This window comes from Mastigoproctus giganteus, chromosome 5, assembly GCF_048544385.1.
Source record: "Mastigoproctus giganteus isolate SK-2022 chromosome 5, ASM4854438v1, whole genome shotgun sequence".
Lineage (NCBI taxonomy): Eukaryota > Metazoa > Arthropoda > Arachnida > Uropygi > Thelyphonidae > Mastigoproctus > Mastigoproctus giganteus.
This window is the reverse complement of record NC_143579.1, coordinates 139,485,799-139,510,766: the sequence shown is the minus strand read 5'-3', so window position 1 is coordinate 139,510,766 and position 24,968 is coordinate 139,485,799. Positions and strand designations below refer to the sequence as shown.

Sequence of the window (24,968 nt, the reverse complement as noted above, 5' to 3'; positions counted from 1 at the left end):
ATACTGTGATGTGGTGACATTTGAACTGAATGAAAAAATAATGGAAGAATACTGAACAATTTGGAGCAGTGTGGCATTAAGGGAAAATTGCTGCTATGGATAAAGGATGGTTGAGTGCGAGAAGCAGAAAGTGGTAATTAATCGACACCGCCCATCGGGCACTAATGTTATTAGTGTATTCCCCCAGGATTCGGTGTTGGGTCCTTTATTGTTTTCTGCGTTTAGAAATAATATATAGAATGATAATTAATCCTGATTTATCAGGATAACTGTACAAGTTTGCAGACGATACGAAGGTTAGCTAGTTTGCTAATGCCAGTAAGGACAGTACGCTACTGGAGTAGGATCTAGAAAAGTTGAGCAATTGGGCTGAGAGTTTGAAAATAGAGTTTAACATTGATAAATTCATATGCGTTGCAGTAACCCCAGAATAATGTTTCAACACTGTAGTACTACACTCAGGATGGTAGAGAATGAAAAAGATCTGGGGGCAACTGTGCAGTCAGATATGAAGGAATGGAGACGGTCTGCAAGAGTAGCTCATTGTGTCTTGTGAATGATGTACAGGAATTTTGCAAGCAGTGATAAGGGGGTGATTGTCCCCTTGTACAAGGCAATGGTCAGGCCACACCTTGAGTACTGCATATGTCTGGAGGCCTCATTGTAGGAAGGATGTAGAGCTGGTGGAACGAGTACGGATAGGACCAACAAGATTAGTGAATGTATCAAAGGGTCGCTCTTACGAAGAAAGCCTTATGTTTTGCAAATTACTGCGTCTGGAGACTAGGCACCTGCGAGGTGGTCTGATTGAGGTGTATAAGGCCTTGAATGGTTTGAGCAAGCTAAAAGCTGAGGGGATTCTTTCTTTTGCCTAGATTAATCGCCTGACGGAAATAAATTCAAATTGAGGAAAACAGTTGTAGAATAGATGTGCAGACGTTTGCCTTTAGCCATCCGGTGGTTAATTGCTAGAACAAACTTCAATCTGTTGTTGTGAAGGTTGATAGCTTACGTAAATTCAAGGCATAACTAGATGAACTTTTGTAATGAATGGGTGCGTGAAATGGAGACTGTTTTTTTTTTTTTTTTTTTATGCTGATGCTGTATAAGCTTGCTTTCTTGCATGATATGCTTCTACTAATGCTATCTAGTTATAACAGAAAGTGGGAATACTATAATATCCTGTTGAAGGTAGCCGAAGTAAGCCAGTAGTTTGTAGTCCATTTACCACAATAAGTAAATACCCCAGCCATAAATGTAGGCCATCGACCCAACCAAAAAAAAAATTTTTTTAAAAAATATTATTTAAATTACGTCATGGTTTTTTGAAGTTTATTTTGGAGCTTATTTTACTACTCTGTGTCACAGACTATCTTATTACTCTGTGGAGCATGTAAACATCACTTGTTTCTGGAATCTTTTGCATAATACTAAAACTAATTAAATCTTATTTTTTTAGTTTATGAATGTATATACTAACCGAGAATGTCCAAAGAGTTTTTATGGGGTAAGCTACATTATTAATTTTGATTTTGCTGACTGCTTTGTCTTTTTTTTTGCAATTCAATACCAGATTAGTGTAAGTATGACAAAAGTGGATAATTTCATATATGCGGTGTACAGTAAATTTTTTTTTTACTGTACACCGTAAAATTTACTCAGGGGTACTCCCTCCAGACTGACTCAGTGTTTATACTCCTTTCCTGCTGTTTTAAAACAGGAAAGCGAGTTTCGTATTTTAAAATAGCGGCTGGAGGAGGGGGGGGATAAACACCCTAACACTAAGCAAAGCGGGTTAAATATTCCAACCACTGCCTTCTTCCTCTTCTCCTCGCCACCATTTTTGAAGGGTGTACCCAATTTTTAAACTCAAAAATTTTTTTTATAGTGAAAGATATTTAGTTAAAAATTCAGATCTTGGACCCCACTCCATACTTCGACTAAAAGTCAGGAATAAGGCAGTGATTGGCAGGTGTTACTCGTCCCCCCATGTCTTCTTAGGTTGACATGCATAGGGTGTTTATCCCCCACTTGCCGCTATTTTAAAATCGGGGGATGAACTTTAGAAAAGAGTGCCCCTTCATGGGGGAGATAAACACCCTACCTAAGCGAAGCACCCCCACCTCGACGACACAAAACAGTCAGAAATAAAAAAAGAATCACAATAATTACAGAACTCGGAAGTGCAACCACTCCGTTCTAAGACCACATCCACTGCGCGGAGATAAGTGGAACCCACATAATGGAGTCAGCCGATATTTGAGAATGGGGGGGGGGGGGAATATACGGCATTAAAAATTGTAATAAATCCGAATTAGAATAGTTAGCAACCACCAACCTATCACACGAGTCAGTAGTGGAGAAACTATTAAAACGCTGTCCTCCACAGTAGGACAGCGCCATGGTAATTTGTAAATAGTATTCGTTTGACTGACCACAGCCTGACTGTTTTAATTCAAATCAGCACCCTATTTGCAATTTCAACAGTGCTGTGAATCGTTTGTGGCAGTGGTGCTCACAAGGTATGAAAGGGAGGAGGTGAAAAAAACCAAACAAAACTGGCATTAACAGTGGCTTCTGCAGCTATACCATTTCACGAAGAACTCAAAAATGCAGTGCGCACTTGGGAGTACGGAGTAGTAAGATAATACATACTCTACTCTGTGCTTGGAAGCCTGGAACTTTCTAGCACACTACAGCAATCCACGGTGTCGTGACAGCGTCGGAGCGTTCCAACTCCGATTAGTGGCTGAACTTGTATTCCAACCTCGTATTTTGAAGGAGCGTGCACCACGGTATTTGCTCATCTCTTGCTGGAATTTACAGCGTACTTTAATAATTTAGAAAGAATTAAATAGTGTTTTTTTTTTTTTAATTTCTATTTACACGTTAATGAACTGGGAATTTGAACTTGTCCCTTGGAACTTGCGAATTCATTAGGATCGTTTAGACCAGCATGCTTCCCACGGCGCATTTTATCCGCTGGTCTCGACCGCTATAGTTGAATTAGGGTAAACTAAACGAACGCTGTGTGGCTGTTTCGGGGACCCAACGCAACTGGTCGTGTTAGACCCGCACACGTGTACGAGGTGGACTATAAGCGAGCGCTTGACCCGTACTGGTTGGGGTTACGTCGTTTTATTTTATTTCTATATATATATATATATATATATATATATATATATATATATATATATATAATTTTTTTTTCGTTTTAAAATTAATATGTTCGACGTTGAAATAATTATGGTAAACTGAAAAGCGTCAAGCTCTGTAGAATCGAAGGAATATAGTAATCATTAAAGCTCTTCACTAGTAATAGAAAAAGAATCCATCAGGGTATTTGCTGTGATTTCCAAACTTCCTGTGAAAAACACTTGTCAGCCTGGTTGGCCAGATAGGATGAACTCACCAATGAGGGTGTCTTTTTGATTTATTAATTAAATAAACACAGTTTATTTAATTAATAAATCAAAACCATACTCACCAGATGGGAGCCCCTGGGGTACTACTCTATTAATTAAATAAACACAGTTTATTTAATTATGGGATTGACACACCAGGGTCCTGAGTGCTGGATATCATCATTTTTCTCTTTCTTTGTGATTCCTTTCTACTTCTGATTTTCTCTCTCTCTGGGTAACTCGGGGAATTTTTTTTTGTTTTGGCTGGTGCAGCATAAGCCTCAGGCTTCCTTGCACCATATGGCTAATAATAAAGAGTGCAGATAGAGCAGTATAACTGGGTTGTATTAATTTCTTATGTTTAGTCAAGACTGGTTTAGATGAGGTGTGGTGCCCACACCACATGGTTGGATCCAACCTCTCTGTGTTACCAGGCAATACTAGGTGCAGGATGTCTCGACTGGTGCAATAACACCACTTTGCTTATATAAGGTTTGAAGTGGTGGAACCCAAGTTGTCTTCAGAGTAAAGTTCCAACAGCACCCTCTCATTTTGCTTCCATCATGCAGTGTAATTGATGGCTTTGAGGTTATGATGGACATCCTGGCAAGATCCAATCTTCCTTACATTTTGAGGGTACAGCTCTAAAACAATGTTTGCAGGCCGGCAGCTAGATAGTCTACTGGACCGAATCTGTTGGTAACTCTCGAGGAGGCTTCCGAATCAGCTAGTGTATAATCTTGCTGCTCTCTCTGCCAGATATTATTATTATTATTAGCTATGTGGTGCAAGGAAGCCTGAGGTTTATGCTGTACCAGCCAAAAAAAAAAAGAAAAAAAAAATTCTTTAATACCCCGAGAGAGAGAGAGAGAGAGAGAGAAAGGAAAGGAAAGGAAAGGAATCACCAAGAAAGAGAATGATGATATCCAGCTCAGAACCCTGGGTATGCCAAGCCCATACTCACCAGATGTGAGCCCCTGGGGGTCAACAGTCACTGTTTCTGCTGCAACAGTGACTGGAGGGAGTTGGACTAGTGTGTATGTGGGGGGGGGGTGGCCACATTATGGGTACATTCTTGCCATGCACCATAACCAAGAATTTCATTACTTCATACAGCATGGCCCACCCAACCTCTTCTTACTACTGATTACATCATGAATTGTCAAACTAATAGAACAAGCTTATCTGCAAAATGATCTAAACCTCCAAAACACTTCTTCGTTCATTTCTCAAATATAAGTGATCTAACTGATGTCCATTTCCACTTAGTCTACCAAACCTCATGTACACTTTCTGACAGAATCCCAATTATTAATGGATTCAACTACTGCCCATCTCAGTTGTCCAAATTATTTGCTGAAGGATTCTTTTCATGTAAAAGGTGGTACTCATGCATGTGTCCACTCTGTATTCCCTGTCAGAGATTTACTAATTTGGAATCTCCTCTTTTCAACCTTTCTGTTAAAATCTCTCTACCCACCTTCTTTAAAATTCATCTGTTGCCTATATCGTTCTCTCAGCTCCACTAATCACTAGGAACTAATTGCCTTTCTCTCTTTGAAACTTTACTTTCTCGAGTTTAAACTCTAGGTAGCTGACAAATGAATGAGTATTTTGCATCTACATTCACACATCAGGAGGTCTGTAGGGAAGTGGAGGCCAGAAGCTTAAGACTGGCAGGGAGCTAAATGAAGGTATATCAGGGTTAATGTCAAAGTTTGCAGAGACGTTACGAATGTTGGCAGGTTGTTAATGACAGTAAGCTGCTGCAACAGGATCTGGAAAATTGAGCAAATGGGCTGAGAGGTGGCAACTGAAGTTTAACATTAACAAATGTAAAGTACTGTATATGGGTGGCAGTAACCCCAGAGTAACATATCAACGGGTGGTACTACACTCAGGGTAGTGGAGAATGAAAAGGACCTGGTGGTAATTGTGCAGTCAGATATGAATTTTTCTGAGCAGTGCAGATAAGCTGCAAGGGTAGCTCATGGTGTCTTGTCAATGATATACAGGAATTTTGTTAGCTGGGATAAGGGGGGTGATTGTTCCCTTGTATAAGGCAGTGATCAGGTCAGGCCACACCTTGAGTACTGTATATAGGTCTGGAGGTCTCATTTTAGGAAGTATGTAGAGTTGCTAGAACAAGTACAGAGAAGGGCAACAAGACTGGTGAAGGAAACAAAGGGTTGCTGTTACCAAGAAAGGCTTAAGTTCTGCAAATTGCAGCTTCTGGAAATTAGGCACCTGTGGGGTGATCTAACTGAGGTGTATAAGGCTTTGAATGGTTTGAGCAAGCTCAATGCTGATGCGATCCTTCCTCTTGTGCAGATTACTTACCTGAGGGGACATAAATTCAAATTGAGGAAACACAATTGTAGAATAGATGTGTGGAAATTTGCCTTTAGCTAGCAGTTGGTTGATAGTTGGAACAAAATTTCATCTGTTGTAATGGAGGTCAACAACTTAAATTCGAGGCAGAACTAGACAAACTTTTGGAGTGAATGAATGGGTGGAATAGGTTTTTTTTTTTGTTTTTTTTTTTGCTAATGCTATATGAGCTTTCTTTCTGGCATCATGTGTCTAATGCAGTCCAACTTTCCTAACAGCGAATTAATTTTTCTTGGGAATTTTAAAGTTCAGAACTCCAGGTGGCTTCTGTTTTTCTAGTCACATAGACCAGGCTGGTGCAGTTGTTGAGGGTTTTGCAATTACTAATGATCTTGCACAGATTGTTCCTTTACCTACCTGAATACCAGACAATCCTAAACATGCAGCCAACACACTTCATCTTTATCTTACAAATAACCATTCTTAGTACACGGTTGAGGTGAGTGGTCCATTAGGAACCTCGGATCACAACTTGGCGATTCTCTTCTCAACCTTGTTTTGTTCGGCATTACAAGAATGCAAAATAGGATGATCTGTGCAATTTCTTTTTTTATTTGGTTGAATTACTGTTTCAAAACTTCTGACGTCATTGTTTGCTCAGATCGCATCAGTGAAATTATTCTTGTTAGGACGAAATCCTTTATTCTAAGCTATCAGTGCCGGATTGTTCTTTTTCCACCTTAGCCAAAGATAAAACTGATCACCTAGCATCTTACTTTTCTTCTAACTCATGTATTGATGATCTTGGTAAACTACCTCCTACAATTCCCGGCATACTTCTAAGTAAATTCTAAGTGGGAAGCATTCAAAGAATTAATCGTGGAAGCTACTAGACTTTACATACCGATTAAGAAATATCGTTCAAGGTTTAGGCCTAAATGGTTATCAAATGAACTAATGAGACTCGTGACAGAGAAGAAAAATGCATGGGATGCATATAAATTATCAGGTGACGCAGAAGCCTGTGGCAGATATAAGCTAGTCTGTAATCAGGTCACAAAGGAGGTTCGGCAGGCGAAGGCGGATTACGAGAAATCTTTGGCAAAAGATGCTAAGAAAAACAGCAAGGATTTCTTTACTTATATAAACTCTAAAAGGAAGGGGATGAATATGATTGGTCCACTTGACATCGATGGTTCGACTGTTGATGATCCTGCTCAGATAGCAAACAAACTGAATGAGTATTTTGCATCTACATTCACACGTGAGGAATTATTACAATTTGAAAATGGAAGAAGGTTATCAAATTGTAGCAGTGTGCTTAATGATTTTGTAATAACTGAGAGCAAAGTGGAGGAGAAATTGTTGAAGTTAAACATAAGAAAGGCACCTGGGGTGGATGGGATCTATCCAGTTATTTTAAAGGAGGCGGCAAAGCAACTAAGCAAACCCTTAGCCATAATTATGAGAGCATCCTTGGACTTAGGGGAGGTTCCCACGGACTGGAGATGTGCAAATGTGTCCCCAATTCACAAAGGTGGATCGAAGGGTGACACGAGTAATTACAGACCAGTTAGTTTAACTTCTGTTCCGGGTAAAATAATGGAGTCGCTGGTTAAAGATGCATTGCAGGATCATCTAGACAAGACTGCAGCAATAATTCAAACACAGCATGGGTTTGTTAAGGGAAAGTCTTGTCTGACAAATTTGATTGCTTATTATGATGTGGTCACAAAGGAACTGGATGCAAAAAATAATTTTGATATCATATACTTGGATTTCAGGAAAGCTTTTGACACTGTTGCGCATGGAAGACTACTGTACAAATTGGAGCAGAATGGTATTAAGGGTAAGTTGCTACAATGGATAAAAGGATGGTTAAGTGGGAGAAGACAGAGGGTGGTAATCAATGGGTGCTGCTCTTCGTGGACTAATGTTATTAGTGGAGTCCCACAGGGTTCGGTGTTGGGTCCACTGTTGTTTTGTGTATTTATCAATGATATTGATGAAGGTATATCAGGCTTAATGTCGAAGTTTGCAGATGACACAAAGGTTGGCAGGGTTGTTAATGACAGTAATGGCAGTGTCCTACTGCAACAGGATCTAGATAATTTGGGCAGATGGGCTAAGAAGTGGCAACTGAAGTTCAACCTTGACAAATGCAAAGTACTGCATATGGGTAGAAGTAATCCCAGAGAAACGTACCAACTGTGTGGTACTACACTTAAGGTGGTAGAAAATGAAAAAGACCTGGGAGTAATTGTGCAGTCAGATATGAAGTTTTCTGAGCAGTGCAGACAGGCTGCTAGGGCGGGTCATGGGGTTTTGTCAATGATATATAGGACTTTTGCTAGCAGGGAAAAGGAGGTGATTGTCCCTCTGTATAAGGCAATGGTCAGGCCACGCCTTGAGTACTGCGTACAGGTCTGGAGGCCTCATTTTAGGAAGGATGTAGATTTGCTTGAGCGTGTACAGAGAAGAGCAACACGATTGGTGAGGGGAATGAAGGGATTCTCTTACCAAGAGAGGCTTAAGTTCTGCAAATTGCAGTGGCTGGAGACTAGGCACCTGCGCGGTGATCTGATTGAGGTCTATAAGGCCTTGAATGGGTTGAGCACGCTGAATTCTGATGGGATCCTTCCACTTGTTCAGATTACGAACCTACGGGGACATAAGTTCAAATTAAGAAAGGACAGATGTAGAATAGATGTGCGGAAATTTGCCTTTAGCCAGCGGGTGGTTAATTGCTGGAACAAACTTCCATCTGTCGTTGTAGAAGTTGATAGGTTAAATAAATTTAAGGAGGAACTGGACAGGCATTTGGAGGGAATGGTGTGTTTTTTTTTTTTTTTTTTTTTTTTGGCTGATGCGGCATAAGCTCCTACACTTGCTTTCTTGCATCATGTGCCACTACTACTACTACTACTTCATTCAATGCAATCTGTGGTTTTCGTCAAAAGGCTGTCAGATGGATTTTGAACATTTGATGCTAACAAAGCTCTAGGTCCTGATGGTATTTCTCCACTTGTTCTCAAAAGCCATGCTCTTGAGGTTACTCTTGGTCTGTGTCGCTTTTTATTACTTTCTTATTCCAAATCTGCTCATATCCAGCCAGTTCCAAAAATGGGTGACAAATCCCTCCCATCCAATTATCAACCCATTGCACTTACTTATATTCTTTCTAAAGTAATGGAGAAATAAATTAACCACTAACTCTTAAACTTTCTAGGAACCTTCCATCTGATCATCGATTGCTAATATGGATTCCATCTGTGTCAATCCATTGGTGATATTTTGGCTTATGTTAGCTTATGTCTCTGATTATTCCCTGTGCTTGTTGTTAGATGACTCTGTCTTCTTACTTGTCCACTGATGCTGGTGTTTCCTGCTCTTTCCTTCTTGTATATTAATGACCTCCTTCCATTAACTGGAAATCCTATCCATAGTTTTGCTGATGATAGTGCATTGCATTCCACCTTCCAATTTGAGAAACCTTGCCCTGCACAAATAGGTTCAACTCTTGAATATCCATTACCAAATAATTAAATGCTGATCTCCAGGTAATTCTACAGTGGGGCAAAGATAACTTAGTTGATTTCAATCCTTCGAAAACTCACTCCTGTCTTGTATCTTGTAAAAAGGAATCTTCTGTTACTGTGCTTATTTTCAATGGCACTCTGATTTCTAGGCATAGTAGGTCTTTGTTTTATTAATTTGATTTGTTTGTTAATTAGTTCCCCCTCCCCTACATTAGCATTAGCAAAGGCACATGATGCAAGAAAGCAAGCTTATATAGCATCAGCCAAAAAAAAAAAAACCCTTATTTTACCCATCCACTCGCCCCAAATGTTTGTCAAGTTCTGCCATTGAATCTATTTAAGCTATCAACTTCTATGTAGCTTAGTGCAAATACATAATTTTAACATAGCTATCTACCAAAGTAGTTAAATTAATTAATTGGGCATCGTTTTGGTTATATCTCATATTGTGACTGCCTTCACAACAGTGCCTCTGTAGCCAGGTGGGCAGGAGCAGCTGTGCATCGCACACGCTTCTGGATTAGACCGGGGTTCGAGCCTGTGACCACTAAATACAGAGGATGCAGAAAGGTCAGGGAATGACCACCGCATATCCCTGTAGCAATATGGCCTTAGTTGCTAATGCTCTAAAAACCAAATAACAACAGCCTTCACAACGAGTTGCCATGGTATTGTACTATCGAATAAATAACACTTCATCAGTGGAGAAGACTATTGTTATTTATTCTCAGCGGATACCACCACCTTGACGGCACCATTTCAAAGCTTGTTGGCTTCTCTTCAGTGGGTGGGCAGGTACCCTGGTGTTGCAATAGTGACAACCCAGTTATGAAGTATAACTTCATAATATGAGAGATGCCTGATGATGCGTAGTGATATAGACTATAAAGTATTTAAGGGCCAACAAGCTTTGAAACGGTGCCGTCTGGGTGGTGGTATGGTTAGGTTCCTCATATTAACAAATAACAATAGTCTTCTCCACTGGTGAAGTGTTATTTATTCGAGGTAGTACAAAACCATGGCAACTCATTGTGAAGGCAGACACAATATGACATATAACCAAAACAATGCCTAATTAATTAACTTAACTACTTTGGAAGATAGCGATGTTAAAATGATGCATTTGCACTAATATTAGTCATTCTACCTCGTAGCATGAGGCCTTTGCCCTTAAATACTTTATAGTCTATATCACTACGCACCATCAGGCATCCCTCATATTATGAAGTTATACTTCATAACTGGGTTGTCACTATTGCAACATCAGGGTACCTGCCCACCCACCGAAGAGAAGCCAACAAGCTTTGAAGCGGTGCCGTCTGGGTAGTGGTATCTGCTGAGAATAAATAACAATACTCTTCTCCACTGGTGAAGCATATGCAGCATCAGCCAAAAAAAAAAAAAAAAAAAAAAAAAAAAAAACTAAAAAACAATCACCTCTAAATATTTGTCCAGTTCCTCCTTAAATTTATTTAACCTATCAACTTCCACAATGACAGATTGAAGTTTGTTCCCGCAATTAACCACCCGCTGGCTAAAGGCAAATTTCCGCACATCTATTCTACATCTGTGCTTCCTCAATTTCAATTTATATCCCCTTAGGTTTGTAATCTGAACAAGTGGAAGAATCTCATCAGAATTCAGTGTGCTCAACACATTCAAGGCCTTATACACCTCAACCAGGTCACCGTGCAGGTGCCTAGTCTCCAGCCACTGCAATTTGCAGAACTTAAGCCTCCCCTGGTAAGAGGATCCCCTTCATTCCCCTCACCAATCTTGTTGCCCTTCTCTGTACACACTCAAGCAAATCTACACCCTTCCTAAAATGAGGCCTTTAGACCTGCACGCAGTACTCAAGGCATGGCCTGACCATTGCTTTATACAGAGGGACAATCACCTCCTTTTCCCTGCTAGCAAAATTCCTGTATATCATTGACAACAGACTGTATATCATTGACATTGACAACCCCCATGACTTGCCCTGGCAGCCTGTCTGCATTGCTCAGAAAACTTTATATCTGTCTGCACAATTACTCCCAGGTATTTTTCATTTTCTACCACCTGAAGTGTAGTACTACACAGTTGGTATGTTTCTCTGGGATTACTTCTACCCGTATGCATTAGTGATTACACTAGCTAATATATATATCATAGGCTTCTGTGTCACCTGATAATTTATATGTATCCCATGCATTTTTCTTCTCTGCCACGAGTCTCATTAGTTCATTTGACAACCATTTAGGCCTAAACCTTGAACAATATTTCCTAATAGGTATGAAACGTTTAGTAGCTTCCACTATTAATTCCTTGAATGCTTCCCACTTAGAATTTGCTGTTGGTAGCATCATCAGTTGGTCCCACTGTACAGAATTTAAAAACTGTGTGAGACCGCTGTAGTCACCTTTGCGGAAGCAAAAACCCCTTCCTTTATCCCGATGGTAATATTATATCTTTAAGTAAATCCCACACCAGTACACTGTGATCACCGCCACTTAATAGTTGCTTTATCTGCAAATTTTTAATACATGAATGATCATTGCTGATGACCAGATCAAGAGTATTACTCTCTCTGGTTGCCTCTCGAACATGCTGCTGCAGAAAACAATCATCCAATAAAATCCACAAAAGTCTTACTAGTGTACGAGTGACCAACCCATAAGTTCCAGTCTATATCTGGGAAGTTAAAATCCCCCATTATAAGACATTCTGATTTACTAGCCAACTCTATTTCTCTGTACAATTGTTCGTTGTACTCATTAGCATTAGTAGAGGCATTTGATGCAAGAAAGCAAGCTTATGCAGCATCAGCCAAAAAAAAAAAAAGTAAAATAAATAAATAAAAAATAACCACTTCCACTTCACCCCTCTGTTTGTTCAAAATACCTGTCCAGCTGAGCCTTAAACTTATTTAGGCTATCAACTTCTACGACAAGGGATGGAAGTCTGTTCCACCTACCAACCACGCGCTGGCTAAAGGCAAATTTCCGCACATCTATCCTACATCTGTCTTTCCTCAATTTGAACTTATGCCCTCTCAGGTGATTATTCTGAGCAAGAGTAAGAATCCCATCAGCATTGAGCATGCTCAAACCATTCAAGGCTTTGTACACCTCTATCAGATCACCTCACTGGTGCCTAGTTTTGCGAATTACAGACACTGTAATTCGCAAAACTTAAGCCTTTCTTCGTAAGAGCACCCCTTTGTTCCATTCACTAATCTTGTTGCTCTTCTCTGTACTCGCTACAGCAGCTCTACATCCTTCTTGAAATGAGGCCTCCAGGCCTGTATACAGTACTCTAGGTGTGGCCTGACCATTGCCTTATACAAGGGAATAATCACCTCCTTATCCCTGCTAGAAAAACTCCTATATTGACAATACACCATGAGCTACTCTTGCAGCCCGTCTGCACTGCTCAGAGAACTTCATAACTGCCTGCACAACCACCCCCATCTCCCTTTCATTCTCTACCACTGTCAGCGTAGTACCACAGCGTTGATACGTTGCTCTGGGGTTGCTGTTTCCCATATGTAGTACTTTACATTTGTCAATGTTAAACTTCATTTGCCACCTCTCAGCCCATCTGCTCAACCTTTCCAGATCCTGTTGCAGCAGCATAGTGTCAGTAGTGTCCTTGACAACCCTGCCAACCTTCGAATGCCAACTTGGACATTAAGCTTGATATACCATCATCAATATCATTTATAAATACAGAGAATAATAAAGGACCCAATACTGAACCCTGAGGGACTCCCCTAATAACATTAGTCCACGACGAGCAGTGTCCATTGATTACCACTCTGTCTTCTCCCCCTCAACCACCCCTTTATCCATAGCAGCAATTTCCCTCCAGTGCCACACTGCTCCAATTTGTGCAGCATTTATTCCATGTGCAACAGTATCAAAAGCCTTTCTAAGATCCAAGTATATAATATCAAAGTTATTCCCTGCATCCAGTTCTTTTGTGACTGCATCATAGTATCCAATCAAATTGGTCAGGCAAGACTTCCCCTTAACAAAACCATGCTGTGTCCAACCTATAACTTAACTGAAGTCGTGTCTAGATGATCCTGCAGTGCTTCTTTAACCAGTGCCTCCATTAATTTTCTGGGAACAGAAGTTAAACTCACAGGTCTATAATTACTTGTGTCAGCCTTTGATCCTCCCTTGTGAATTGGGGTCACATTTGCACATCTCCAGTCCATGGGTACCTCCCCTGAGTCCAAGGAAGCTCTCATAATTATGGCTAAGGGTTTGCTTACTTCCTTTGCTGCCTCCTTTAATAACTCTTTGCTGTTTTTCTTCGCATCCCTTGCCAAGGATCTCTCGTAATCTGCCTTCGCCTGCCTAACCTCCTTCGTAACTTGGTTACAGATCAACTTGTATCTATCATAGGCTTCTGTGTCACGTGTTAATTTGTATGTATCCCATGCAATTTTCTTCTCTGCCATATGCCTCATTAGTTCATCTGACATCCATTTAGGCCTAAACCTTGAACAATATTTCTTAGTTGGTATTTAAAGCCTAGTAGCTTGCAAGATAAGTTCTTTGAATGCTTCCCATTTTGAATTTGCTGTTGGTAACATCATCAGTTGATCCCACTGTATAAAATTTAAATGCTGTCTCAGTCCATCGTAGTCGCCTTTACGAAAGCAATACCCCTTCCCTTTACCCCTAATGGTAGTTACCTCTTTGAGTAACTCCCACTTCAGAACACTGTGATCACTGCCACCTGGTGGTTCATTTATCTGCAGATTCTTAATGCATGAAGAATCACTACTGATAATCAAATCAAGAGTATTACTCCCTCTAGTTGCCTCCCGAACATGCTGATGTAGAAAACAATCATCCAATAATTCCACAAAAGCCTTGCTAGTGTGTGAGTAACCAGCCCCCAAATTCCAGTCGATATCTGGGAAATTAAAATCCCGCACTATAAGACTCTCTGATTTACTGGCCCACTCTATTTCTCTGTACAGTTTCTTATTATACTCATCAGAGTCATTAGGCCTATAGCACACTCCTACTCTCAATTTTGATCTCCCAGTGCTTATGTCACACCAAACTGACTCGACACTGCACTGTCCAGCGATGTCGACTGGCTTCACTTCCTTGGATTTTATGTGTTTCTTAACTAAAGCATAACCCCTCATCTCTTCCTATCCTGTCTATCCTTTCTGTAGACATTGTACTCCCCAAATTCCAGTTCTGCATTCCTTATATCTGTGTGACACGTCTCTGAAATCCCCACAATATCTGCCTTTGATGTTTTGAGCAATACCTCAAATTCATCAAATTTATTTACTAAACTCCCAGCATTGGTGTACACGCAAGTATACATGCACCTATTCTTTTTCTTAGCTACCCTAACACAACCCATGTGTTTACTTGTACCCCCATGATTCCCAGCAGTCTCTGTAATATCCTGCATCTTATTTTCCAGGCTGCTGCTCATTCCAATAGAAGCAGTGCAAGAATCTCTTTCACACCTGCCAGTGGCTACTGTTAATCTATTATTCTTTGTCTCTCCCCAAGCTAGCAGTTTTCCGACCCACCTAACACTGCCTCGATAGCATCAGCAAACATTCTTGCACCCTTTCTATTTAAGTGTATCCCATTCCTGTAGAAGCAGTCTCTCCTGTTAACAAGTACAGACCAGGCTGAAAAAAATTCTACCCCTTGAGCCCTGCACAATCTTTCCAGGGCCGAATTGATCGACAGGGCTCTCATCATATACTCCCTCCTATCGTGTCTGGGCAGAATTGCAGACACCTTCGAATTCAACCCTAATTCATGGCTTTTTTTCATCAGTGACCTGTACTTGTTAAGTAATTCCACCGGTCTCCTACTCTTAATATCATTAGTGCCAACGTGTACAACTATATCACCTTTTGTGCCCTTAAAAGATGATATCCGCTCTACAACGTCATCAACCTTTGCCCCTGGCAGACATACCCTGGTCCTGTTCCACCTATCCTTTTTACAAAGCATGTTTCCCGTTTCCCTGACAATAGTCACCAACAACTATTAGTTCCTTTGGGACCAGCGCATTCTGCCTTGGGGGTTGCCGCTGTGTTGCGCGATGACCAAGTGCAAGCTCTGGCATTGGTGTGGGCAGCTGAGAGCTTGATGGGCCCCTCACTTGTAATCCTTAGAGGGCATCCACCCTGTTCTTCAAGCTCTCATATAGGCCCATAACAACACTGAGTTGTCGCCTGATTTCCTTACACTCCTTGCATTGCGCACATGCAAAGACATCCCCCATGGCAGTATCATGTCCCATACCTGACTGCTCCTCAAACATCAATCAAATAGTGCATCTTAAAAGGCTGTGAGGGCAACTGCCCCCCTCAGTTCTCCCCTGAACCACAATATTTCCATTAGCTGGAGCCTTTTACTTTGCTGCTCTGGTTTGAGTCATGATTTCGATTTACTTTCAATAAAATTTCAATTTCAGTATAAAATTAAATCCTAAACTTGTATCCCAACACAGTTATAACGCTATATTTATGTTTCAGTAACAAGTGTTATCTACGAAATCCCTTTATATAACTTCCGTATCAAGTTATGTATTAATTATTTATTTTTACTAATTATTTATGTTACATAACCTAAGTGGTTATATGTATAGTTAAAAGTACAATTTAATTGCCAATGAAGTTCGACAAGATTAATAGATTTTACTGATTAATTTTCCCGTAACATTGGCGGCTATTTACGAACGGTAAACACGTGGATTTGATACCCTTTCCGATACTAAGTAATACCTACAAAATCTCTATCTAAGTTACTTTAAACTTAAGTACCGTAAATAGGAATATAAAGCTACTCTAGAAAATAAGTTAATATGTCAATTTAAACTAATAAAGCAGAAAATAAATCAGAAAAAACTTCTCTGTTCCAAGAGCGGCAGAAAGGCATGTCCGCACCGGCAACGCTCGTCCTCCTCCAATTTCAAGTCATTAGGCCTGTAACACACTCCTACTCTTATTTTTGCTTTCGCAATGCTTATGTCACACCAAACTGACTCAACAGTGCACTGTTCATCTATATCAACTGAATGCGCTTCTTTTGATTTTATGTTTTTCTTAATTAACAGCATAACACCTCCTCCCTTCCTATCCTGTCTATCCTTTCTGTACACATTGTACTCCCCAAATTCCAGTTCTGAATTCCTGTATCTGTGTGACACCACGTCTCTGCTATGAAAACTTGATTTGAAAGAACATCTAAACACTGAAAAACATAAGCATAACACCAGATGTGCATCGGCTTCATCAAATGTTTTGGAATTTATTTTAACTAACAAGGATGTTAAACTCCTCAGAGCTTCTGAAGGCATGGCAGCATATCATACAGTAATGCATCACCAATCATACTGCTCGCTGGGTTGTTGGATTCCACTAATGAAAAGAATGTTTCCTGATTCACATATTTGTCAAAAAATGTTGTGTGGCATGACTAAGGCTGAGGCAATCATAAATAATATTTTTGGACCACATACAATTGATCTTGTAATGAATGATTTAAAGAACATACCATATATAAGCATTTCAATAGATCCTAGCAATCATGGTTCACTGAAAATATTCTCAATTTTAATTCAGTACTTTGACTATCAAAACGGTGGAACTAAATGTAAATTATTAGATATAATTAATCAACCCAATGAGCAATCACACACAATTGAAAATATGATATGTGATGTTTTAACTAAAAAGAACATTATAACTAAATGTATCTCTTTTTCTGGTGATAACTGTAATACTAACTTTGGTGGTGTCAAAAGAGCTGGAAGAAATAATGTGTATTTTAAACTAAAAGAAAAACTTAATGATAAATTAATTGGAATTGGTTGTCCAGCACACGTTTTAAATAATACTGTGCATTATAGTTTTGATGGGCTATCAGTCAATATAGAAACTGGTTAGGGTAATCTACAATCATTTCTCTATTTATACTGTGAGTGTTGAATCACTAAAGGACTTTTGCAATTTTGTAGAGACAGAGTAAAAGCAACCTTTATAAAGTAAATGTAAAGTGCAGCCATTATCAACCCACTGCAGGATGGAAGCCTCCTCAACAATTCATGCTGAGGGAAATGGACCATAATCTGCCACGCTGGTCCAGTGCGGGTTGGCAGATTGACCATATTCAGCAGTCAGGGGCTTGAACCCCGGTCTACTCAAAGAGCGTGTGCTACTGCACTCCCGCTCCTGCCCACTCGGCTACGGAGGCCGTCTTTATACTATACCAAAGCAACCTTTATACTATACCAAAATGCTATGGTTGTCTCTCTTTCCAGCCATAAATTGCATTTTAGAACTTTATGAAGTGTTTAAATCCTATTTTCTCTCGCTGGAAGATTCACCAGCAATATTGCAAACATTTTTTGAAGATGATATGAATGAGGCATACCTTTCATTCGCTCATTCATTCATGTCAGTCTTTCAAGAAAATATAAAACGTATTAAAAGAGACTGCAATTTCAATAATTGAAGTGCGGAAAATCCTTAAGACTGTTTTTCATTTGCTCAAGGAGAGGAAAACCAATAAATTTCTTCTGTTAAAAGTGTGCTCAGTACTAAAAATTGCAACAGAAAAGGGTAAGGAAAATGAAGTTGCACAGTTTAGAGTTGAAATCGAGAATTTGTATGGCCATACTTTAAAATATATTGAATCATGGTTAAAACCATTAGATGAGTTTCAAATCTTAGAATGGATCGATTTGGCAAAAATTCCTTCTTGGGACAATGTTCATTCCTGCTTAGAATATCTTTGTGAGAAGGGAGTCACAGCCGATGATGTAAAACTGTTTGATCAATGGCATAATTTAAAGTTATTCTTGGAAACACAACAAGAAAATGAGAAATGGAATACATTAACTGCAAATGAGAAATGGGTGATGTTTTTTAAACAATATAAAACTTCTGAATTAACTTCAGAGTTACTAAAAATTGTACAATTCATCTTTTGTGTATTTGGCCACAATGCAAATGTTGAACGTGTATTTTCATTAATTTCAAAGTATAAAATTCATGGAAAAAATAAGAAATTGATGAACTACTGCATAAGGAATGTGTTTTTTTGTCAAACTTTAGAATCAAGTTCTGAATTATTAAAAATTATAGTATTTATTCCTTCTATATTCGGTCTTCATTGATGAACATTCAGTGACCAAAAGGGAAGAAATCTGTTACAGTTTGAAGTAAATAAAGGCTCATTGTTTACTACACATAATATGAAAAAAGAAATGCCAAGAATTTTAGGATCAAATAACTAAACATCCGAAAATCTTAGAAAATATTAATTTTTTTTAAAAGTATTAACTGTATTTTTAAAAGAATGTTTTATTTTATCAGAAGAAATTTCTGTTTTATTTTATCAGAAGAAATTTCTGTTTTATCAATAAATCATATAACGTTCATAATTTTTTGTTAATAAAAAAGTTTAAAATGTCCTAGTTTTGTCTTCTTTTTAAAAATGGTAATGTCCTAGTTTCTCTAAAAAAAAATATGGTCACTCTAACACTCCATGCCGCTGCTTATTCTAATAAAAGTAGTGCAATAATCACCTACACCTCTGCCTGTGGCTACTTTTAACCTTTAATCTGTGAATCCCCCCCCAAGCTAGCAGTTTTCCGACCCACCTAACACTGCCTTGTTAGCTTCAGCAAATATTCTTGCACCCTTTCTATTTAAGTGTATCCCATCCCTGTAGAAGCAGTCTCTCCTGTTAACAAGCACAGACCAGGCTGAAAAAAATTTTACTCCTTGAGCCTTGCATATTTCCTCCAGGGCTGGATTGATTGACAAGGCTCTCATCATGTACTCCCTCCTATCGTCTCCCCCTCTCCCTGACAATAGTCACCGACGATAACTAACTCCTGTGGGACCAGTGCATTCTGCCTTGGAGATTGCCGCTGTGTTGCCTGATGCCCAGGAGTGAGCTCTGGCACTGAGTTGGGCAGCTGAGAGCTTGACACTCCTCATATTAATTTTTTTCGAGGGCATCTACCCTACACCTCAAGCATCTCATAGAACGCTGAGTTGCACCTAATTTCTAGACACTCACTTCACCTGGCACACACAAAGACATCCTCCTTGGCTAGATCATGTTCTGTTCCAGAGAGTTAGGCAAATATTTCACAAGTTGCACATTTTTTAGGCTGTGATGCTTTGGAGAATCCCCCCCTCAGTTCTCCTCCCAGTCCCAGCACTCCTGCCACTTTGTGCCCGTTGATTTCTGCTCTAGAGTGGGGCATGATAGTTTAAATTAATAAGATCAATAAATTTAATTAATGGATTGTCAATACTACACTATCTAATAGAATCCTAAATACAGGGATGCGAATTACGCTATCTAATTTTACGTTAGAGCTACCTAGTTACCACAATTAAAAATTTGAATTCCCTACCACTCTATACAAAAACAATGGCTGCAAGATTCGGAAGAAACAACGGTTTTACGTATATTAAGTAGTAATCTACAAAAACTCTTATCTAAAATAAAAATAACCAGCGTATCTAGAACTATATGGCTACTTATAAAGTTCAATATAAAATAACAATTAGGTAAATAAAATGGCAAACACATCGCTTTTTCAGAGCCTGTAATTCACAGCTGTAATTTTTAAAGAGAGTCAGCATTGTTCTGAACTGCCATCTGTAATTCCACCATTCATTTCCAAACCAGACTGTACGCATACATTAATCAGTCAGCATCCATTGACTCTTCAACTCCAACCCCATAGAACTAAGTTTTCTTCATCCTAATATTTCTACTGCTCCTCTTTGGAACAACCCTTCTTCACATATATCCTCAAAGCTTGTGATCTGCAAAAATTCAAGTCAAAAATTGCAACTCATCAGGACATATTAAAAACATGCTGAAATATGTCAACTTCAGTAAATCTTTACTTTGTTACATGAAACAACAAGGAGATGCTGCTTCACTAATAATATGATGCTTCTAAATTTATGTAGAAAAGGGGAAATTTTCTGGAAGGTAAATCAATAGAAAAAGCAAACTTAGTGGTTTCCTTTTTCAAAAATTTTATGTTTGTATTAAATTCCATGGCCAGCTCTTTTTACTTTGTAGTATATTTTAAAATATGACAGTATTTACATACTTTACATATACTTTGAGGTGGCCTGTATGGCCATCTGTGAACTGTAAAAAATGCTGAGCATCTTAAATATTGGATTCGTACTGCATGTAGAAAGATCATAATTCAAACAATTTATATGGTTTCCTGGAATTACAAAAAACATTTGTTTTTTTTTTCATGTGAATGCTGCACATAAGAGTAGGAGACCGGCAGAATTACTTAACAAGTACAGATCACTGTTGAAAAATAGCTGTGAATTAGGGTTGAATTTGAAAGTGTCTGCAATTTTGCCCAGACACGATAGGAGGGAGTATATGATGAGAGCCCTGTCGATCAATTTGGCCCTGGAAAGATTGTGCAAGGCTCAAGGGGTAGAATTTTTTTTCAGCCTGGACTGTACTTGTTAACAGGAGAGACTGTTTCTACAGGGATGGGATACACTTAAATAGAAAGGGTGCAAGAATGTTTGCTGATGCTATCGAGGCAGTGTTAGGTGGGTCAGAAAACTGCTAGATTGGGGGGATACAAATACTAATAGATTAACAGTAGCCACTGGCAGAGGTGAGTGATTCTTGCACTGCTTCTATTGGAATGAGCCACAGCCTGGAAAATAAGATGCAGAATATTTCAGAGACTGCTGGGAATCATTGGGGTTATAAGTAAACACATGGGTTGTGTTAGGGTAGCTAAGAAAAAGAATAGGTGCAAGTATACTTGCGTGTACACCAATGCTGGGAGTTTAGTAAATAAATTTGATGAATTTGAGGTATTGCTCAAAACATCAAAGGCAGATATTGTGGGGATTTCAGAGATGTGTCACACAGATATAAGGAATGCAGAACTGGAATTTGGGGAGTACAATGTCTACAGAAAGGATAGACAGAATAGGAAGGGAGGAGGGGGTTATGCAATATAGTTAAGAAATACATAAAATCCAAGAAGTGAAGCCAGTCGACATCGCTGGACACTGCAGTGTCGAGTCAGTTTGGCGTGACATAAGCATTGGGAGATCAAAATTGACAGTGGGAGTGTGCTATAGGCCTAATGTCTCTGATGAGTATAATAAGAAACTGTACAGGGAAATAGTGGGCCAGTAAATCAGAGTCTTATAATGGGGGATTTTAATATCCCAGATATTGACTGGAATTTGGTGGCTGGTCACTCACACACTAGCACGGCTTTTGTGGATTTATTGGATGATTGTTTTCTACATCAGCATGTTGAGGAGGCAAATAGAGGGAGTAATACTCTTGATTTGATTATCAGTAGTGATTCTTCATGCATTAAGAATTTGCAGATAGAGGAACCACTAGGTGTCAGTGATGACAGTGTGCTGAAGTGGGATTTACTCAAAGAGGTAACTACCATTAGGGTAAAGGGAAGGGTTATTGCTTTTGTAAAGGCGACTATGATGGAATGAGACAGTATTTAAATTCTATACAGTGGGACCAACTGATGATGTTACCAACAGCAAATTCAAAATGGGAAGCATTCAAAGAACTTATCTTGGAAGCTACTAGGCTTTACATGCCAACTAAGAAATATTGTTCAAGGTTTAGGCCTAAGTGGATGTCACATGAACTAATGAGACATATGGCAGAGAAGAAAAATGCATGGGATACATACAAATTAACACGTGACACAGAAGCCTATGATAGATACAAGTTGATCTGCAACCAAGTTACAAAGGAGGTTAGGCAGGCAAAGGCAGATTACTAGAAATCTTTGGCAAGGGATGCAAAGAAAAACAGCAAAGAGTTCTTTACTTATGTAAACTCTAGAAGGAAGGGGATGAATCAGATTGGTCCACTTGATATCGATGGGTCACCTGTTGATGATCCTGCTCAGATAGCTAACAGACTAAATGAATATTTTGCATTCACACATGAGGAGTTATTCAGCGAGGGGAATACCAGAGGTGTATTCAACTCTGGCAGTAAGCTAGAGAATCTTGTAATAACTGAGAGTAAAGTGGAGGAAAAATTGTTGAAGATAAACACAAGAAAGGCACCTGGGGTGGATGGGATCTATCCAGTTATATTAAAGGAGGCAGCAAACCCTCAGCCATAATTATGAGAGCTTCCTTGGACTCGGGAAGTACCCATGCACTGGAGATGTGCAAATGTGGCCCCAATTTACAAAGGAGGATCAAAGGGCGACACAAGTAAGTATAGACCTGTTAGTTTAACGTCTGTTCCCGGAAAATTAATGGAGGCACTGGTTAAAGAAGCTCTTCAGTTTCATCTAGATAAGACTTCAGTTATAGGTTGGACACAGCATGGTTTTGTTAAGGGGAAGTCTTGCCTGACCAATTTGATTGGATACTATGATGCAGTCACAAAAGAACTGGATGCAGGGAATAACTTTGATATTATATACTTGGATCTCTGAAAGTCTTTTGATACTGTTGCACATGGAAGACTGCTGCACAAATTTGAGCAGTGTGGTATTGGAGGCAAATTGCTGATATGGATAAAGGGGTGGTTGAGGGGGAGAAGACAGAGAGTGGTAATCTATGGTCACTGCTCATCGTGGACTAATGTTATTAGTGGAGTCCCTCAGGGTTCAGTGTTGGGTCCTTTATTGTTTTCTGTATTTATAAATGATATTGATGATGGTATATCTAGCTTAATGTCCAAGTTTGCAGACGATACGAAGGTTGGCAGGGTTGTGAAGGACACTACTGACACTATGCTACTGCAACAGGATCTGGAAAGGTTGAGCAGATGGGCTGAGAGGTGGCAAATGAAGTTTAACATTGACAAATGTAAAGTACTACATAATGGGAAACAGTAACCCCAGAGCAATGTATCAACTCTGTGGTACTACACTGACAGTGGTAGAGAAGGAAAGGGACCTGGGGGTGGTTGTGCAGGCAGATATGAAGTTCTCTGAGCAGTGCAGACGGGTTGCAAGAGTAGCTCATGCTGTATTGTCAATGATATATAGGAATTTTTCTAGCAGGGATAAGGAGTTGATTATTCCCTTGTATAAGGCAATGGTCAGGCCACACCTAGAGTACTGTATACAGGTCTGGAGGCCTCATTTCAAGAAGGATGTAGAGATGTTGGAACGAGTACAGAGAAGGGCAGCAAGATTAGTGAATGGAACAAAGGGGGTGCTCTTATGAAGAAAGGCTTAAGTTTTGCAAATTACAGTGTCTGGATACTAGGCACTAGTGAGGTGATCTGATAGAGGTGTATAAATCCTTGAATGGTTTGAGCATGCTCAATGCTGATGGGATTCTTTCTCTTGCTCAGAATAATCACCTGAGAGGGCATAAATTCAAATTGAGGAAAGACAGATGTAGGATAGACATGAGGAAGTTTGCCTTTAGCCAGCGAGTGGTTGGTTGGCGGAACAGACTTCCATCCCTTGTCGTGGAAGTTGATAGCCTAAATAAATTTAAGGCTCAGCTGGGCAGGTATTTTGAACGAACAGAGGGGTGAAGTGGAAGTGGTTATTTTTTATTTATTTATTTATTTATTTTTTTTTTTGGCTGATGCTGCATAAGCTTGCTTTCTTGCATCAAATGCCTCTACTAATGCTAATTTGAAAGATATTTTGTAATGGTTCATATGATTCCAGACTTTGTGTGCATTTAAATGATGCTGTAGTGAATTCCATTCTAGTACTAATGCCTTCTGTAGTAGGGACCTATGAGACTTCCAAGATGCCTCATTACCATTAGCTGAGCAGTATTTACACCATTGCACAAGTGTAAACAGAGGGTGCCCATTTAAAACTCAGTGATTAATGGATTAGTATTTCCCTGCCTAAAATTACTTAATAAAGTACATTAGATGTTTATACTTCTGAAAATTGTCGGAGCATGGCTGCATATTTAATGTAGCATTATTAGCAGTTTGCAATTTTGCCTCTGTTAATTTTTTAATTTCCCTTTCTAAACTTATAGCTCATACCCTCTCCCACCCCACAGCACTGCAGATATCCACTTTTAATGTGTTTTTTTATCATCTCCCTTATATGGGAGCTATTCCATTACATTTTTCTCACTGACATAGCTGTCAGCAAAATGTAAATCAAAAACCCACATGCTTTAATATCTGGATGCCAACTGTACGTGAGAAATGCTGCTGATTTTAAGTTCCTACTTTTCAACACTTGCATATAATTATCAAGCATAGGCATAACTTGATCCTGCATTATTTTACTATTTTTGTGATAACTATAGAAATTTCTAGAATTTTCAATGGAGAAACCAAAGAAAACACATTTGCTGAAGAATATTGGATGCTTCAGTTGTGTGAACCAAGCAGACCAAGAGACTAAACCATTGCTGAAGTTGTGTGGAGTCCCAAAGATCCTATGAGTCAGCCACTAGGTTAATATAGATCAAATATTTGGTTTAGCTTGGTTTAGATTTAAAGGCACTATGGTCTATTTTGTTTATTTTTAGATTAGCATATTTTCAGCCCAAGCATGACCCATTTTGTCATTTTTGGGCTGAAATTAAATCATAAAATTAACCTAAACATTAGCATCTAAATTTTGTTTTCAAAATTCAAACTTTGCTTAATCAACTATTTTGTCAACAAGAAAGTTCTTCAAGATACAACAGTTG

General features: G+C 39.2%; 1 protein-coding gene across 2 annotated transcripts in view; it reads left to right on the top strand.

Moving 5' to 3' along the window:
• The first annotated feature begins 1,439 nt into the window (after positions 1-1,439).
• LOC150085730 (nucleoplasmin-like protein ANO39) overlaps positions 1,440-24,968 on the top strand; it is a 154,679-nt gene continuing 131,150 nt past the window's right edge. For both annotated transcript variants that reach the window (XM_090373466.1, XM_090373467.1), the window contains exon 1: positions 1,440-1,507. In XM_090373466.1, coding sequence (XP_090229592.1) covers positions 1,486-1,507 — 22 coding nt within the window. In that variant the 5' untranslated portion in view covers positions 1,440-1,485. The remainder of the gene's footprint in view (positions 1,508-24,968) is intronic.